Genomic DNA, 2,794 nt, shown 5'->3' on the forward strand with positions numbered 1-2,794 from the left:
TCTCTCTCTCTCTCTCTCTCTCTCTCACTCACACATACACACACACACACACACACATTAAACACCAACATAAGCTATCACACAAAACATTAGTAAATGATCACCCCTGGCACAGACAACAGTCTGAAACCAGCCAGCTAGTTGAATTAGGCTAAAAAAAATCCTCTCTTTTCCCAAAGAAGTATGGGTAACATTTCTTACAGTAGTGTGGGTGGATTTGAAATACTCAAATGTGACCGTAATAAATGTCTTGTAAAGTGTAGCAATTGTAAAAGTCTATAGATGGAGTAGTATACGGTTTCTTCTGTAGTTAAACTGCACAAGGGTAAACAGTTATGCATAGTTATTTTCCAAATGTTAAATTTCAAAGCTGTATTTGCTTTAAGTGGCGATAGCATGACATGCTATGGGTTTCATGTAATTACGGCTTGTTTTTTTTTGCAAGAGATCTGAAGTATTACTATGTTTCTTTAACATATTTAAGGTAGAAGATCTAAAATTGTCAAATTTAAATTTACTTTAAAACCAAATTACACCGCTAGTCAAATAAATTTGCTGGACCTTAAACTTCCTTGGGGCAAATTATTTACAGTGGGAGGTGACTATATGTTGACCAATGATTATTAGCCATAAATAAGCTGCAGTATGTGCACTGTTGGTGTGCTAACATGTTCTGTGGTGTTACCAATTACATAAGTCAAATGTGGGTGGTCTTGACATGTACATTTTGATATTAATTTAGTATGAATACTGTTTACAGCTGGAATTTCATTGAAGAAACAATTTTTTAATACTAGCGCTAATAAATCCTCCAGTGTCCGTTGTTTACAGTAACTAAACTAACATCTAACATTTAATATCATTTTTGATAATTGAGGTTCAAAAGCAGAAATCAAATTATTCAGAAATAAAAGACAAGCAGTGATTTAGGTTTGAGTGTCGTATCTTTTAACCTATGAATCTCAAAGTTTCTACCTGACTTTTTTTTTCTGCCTCTTAACTGTGTCGCCATCTGGCCAGAGGTGCTAGCTATCTCTGCCTGTGCTGAATGTATTTTTTTCTCTTCCCATCCACTCTCGCAGGCCCCTGCAGTGGATCTCTGGGAAAAATGGCCTCTGTCTTTTTTCAGTAGCTTGAACAGTAATATAGCATGTGTCAGGGAATGGAAAACAAGGCTAAAAAATATGCAGCAAGAAGCAAACTGGTAGGAATGGATGGCTGAGCCCAAGGCTGGGCCTGTGGCTGCTACCAAGGAAGGAAGCGACTCTAATAGCCCAGCACAGCAGCCCCTACCCCCCTACTACTTCTCCTTCTTCTAAACTACTTTTTTCACTGCGGTCTTGACTCTGTATTGCATTTGTCTTATCTGGAAATGCAAGCAAATGTAGGTCATGTACAGTGACAGAAATCCATCCTCCATGAGCATACAGTATGTATGGATCTCCACATTCTCTGTGTAGTAATAGCCATTGTTAAATGAATCATCTTTGGATCTATTTTCCATCTATCCTGCTTTACTACTGCAAATATTTTAATATGTTACAGCAGAATAGAAATCGGGACACAAAACTATCAACCAGCTTGACTGTGGATCGTTTCTTGAAACTAAGTTTGTAACAGGAGCAAAAGTTTAGCTTTTTTTTTAGTTTTTGAGTAGCGTAAAAAGTGCAGAAGTTGCAGAGGAGCAGGCGTGCAGTTGTATACTTTTAAACCTCCTCTGTCCCTTACATATAGTTTCATTCTTTGAAATACTTCAGTAAAATCTCTATTTGTCTTTCTTCCTCAGGGTATCAAGACAGCAGGCGCTGTCAGTGGCCAGGTCCGGATGCCCGTGGTGATCACACAGTCTGTCAGAGCGCAAGGTAGGACCCCCACAGGCCTTCTCCAGCCACTTTTGATTCAATCTTCTGAATTCAATCCCATGTACAGTATCTTGACAGTTTTATTTCAGGTGTTCTTTTGTCCATGTCTCTCACCGAAAAAAGCTATTTTAAATTTGTGCAGGACTACAGTTCAGTTAAGGAGAAGATTAAACAAAGACTTCTAGTAGGTTTGAGTTAGAGTTTTCCATCTTTGAAGAAGTCCTCAGACACACACCTTGTTTCTGGTTCTTGCCTGCAATTTTGACATCTCCCAGTAAGGCTGCATGCTTGGCCAGATATTTCAAAATGGCCAAGCGAAATAGGTTAAACAAAATATAGCCATTAATGAAACCCTAAATGTTCTCTCAATAGGCTGTAAGATGTGTAAACAGGCCGGAGCCACAGAGAGAACAGGTGCTTTTTTTCCTGTCTGGTTATAAAGCCTTCTCAAACATTTGCGCTGCTGCTTACTCACACTGATTCACAAACACTCTTCCCACAGAATCCTACAAATATCTCCCCAACAGCAACCGGGCGTAACGCTCCCCAAAGAGAGCTGTGTGCTCTCAGGTGGTGTGTGTAATGTGTGTACGTGTTTGTACCAGTTTTTGCTTGTGTGTGTGTATGTGTGTGCGTACGATCGGAGGTGCATACAAATTTGATCTGCCCCCTTCCCCGAGATTGCCTGCAGTGAAAGATCTGTAGGTTGTTTTATGCCCATAAATTGGAATGCGGGGATAGTTCTAAAAATACTTTTCTGTGCCTCTTGGCTAGGAACATGCCTGTTAAAATCAAGTTTAAATTCACTCTGGCAGTCCTTGTGCCTCTCTGGAAAACGTGTCTCGGAGCAGGATGCGGTTTAGGAGTGTAAGGAGAGCCGGTGAAGCGCAGTGATATTGACAGAGCGACGCTCTCCGCACCAACCTGGGGAG

The 2,794-nt window shown here is 40.2% G+C and overlaps 1 protein-coding gene across 3 annotated transcripts in view; it reads left to right on the forward strand.

Moving 5' to 3' along the window:
- Nucleotides 1-2,794, forward strand: part of LOC116690257 (transcription initiation factor TFIID subunit 4) — an 86,633-nt gene that overhangs the window by 17,112 nt on the left and 66,727 nt on the right. For all 3 annotated transcript variants that reach the window (XM_032517073.1, XM_032517081.1, XM_032517090.1), the window contains one exon: nucleotides 1,787-1,862. In XM_032517073.1, the coding sequence (XP_032372964.1) occupies nucleotides 1,787-1,862 (76 nt within the window). The remainder of the gene's footprint in view (nucleotides 1-1,786; nucleotides 1,863-2,794) is intronic.

The sequence above is a fragment of the Etheostoma spectabile genome, chromosome 1, assembly GCF_008692095.1.
Source record: "Etheostoma spectabile isolate EspeVRDwgs_2016 chromosome 1, UIUC_Espe_1.0, whole genome shotgun sequence".
Lineage (NCBI taxonomy): Eukaryota > Metazoa > Chordata > Actinopteri > Perciformes > Percidae > Etheostoma > Etheostoma spectabile.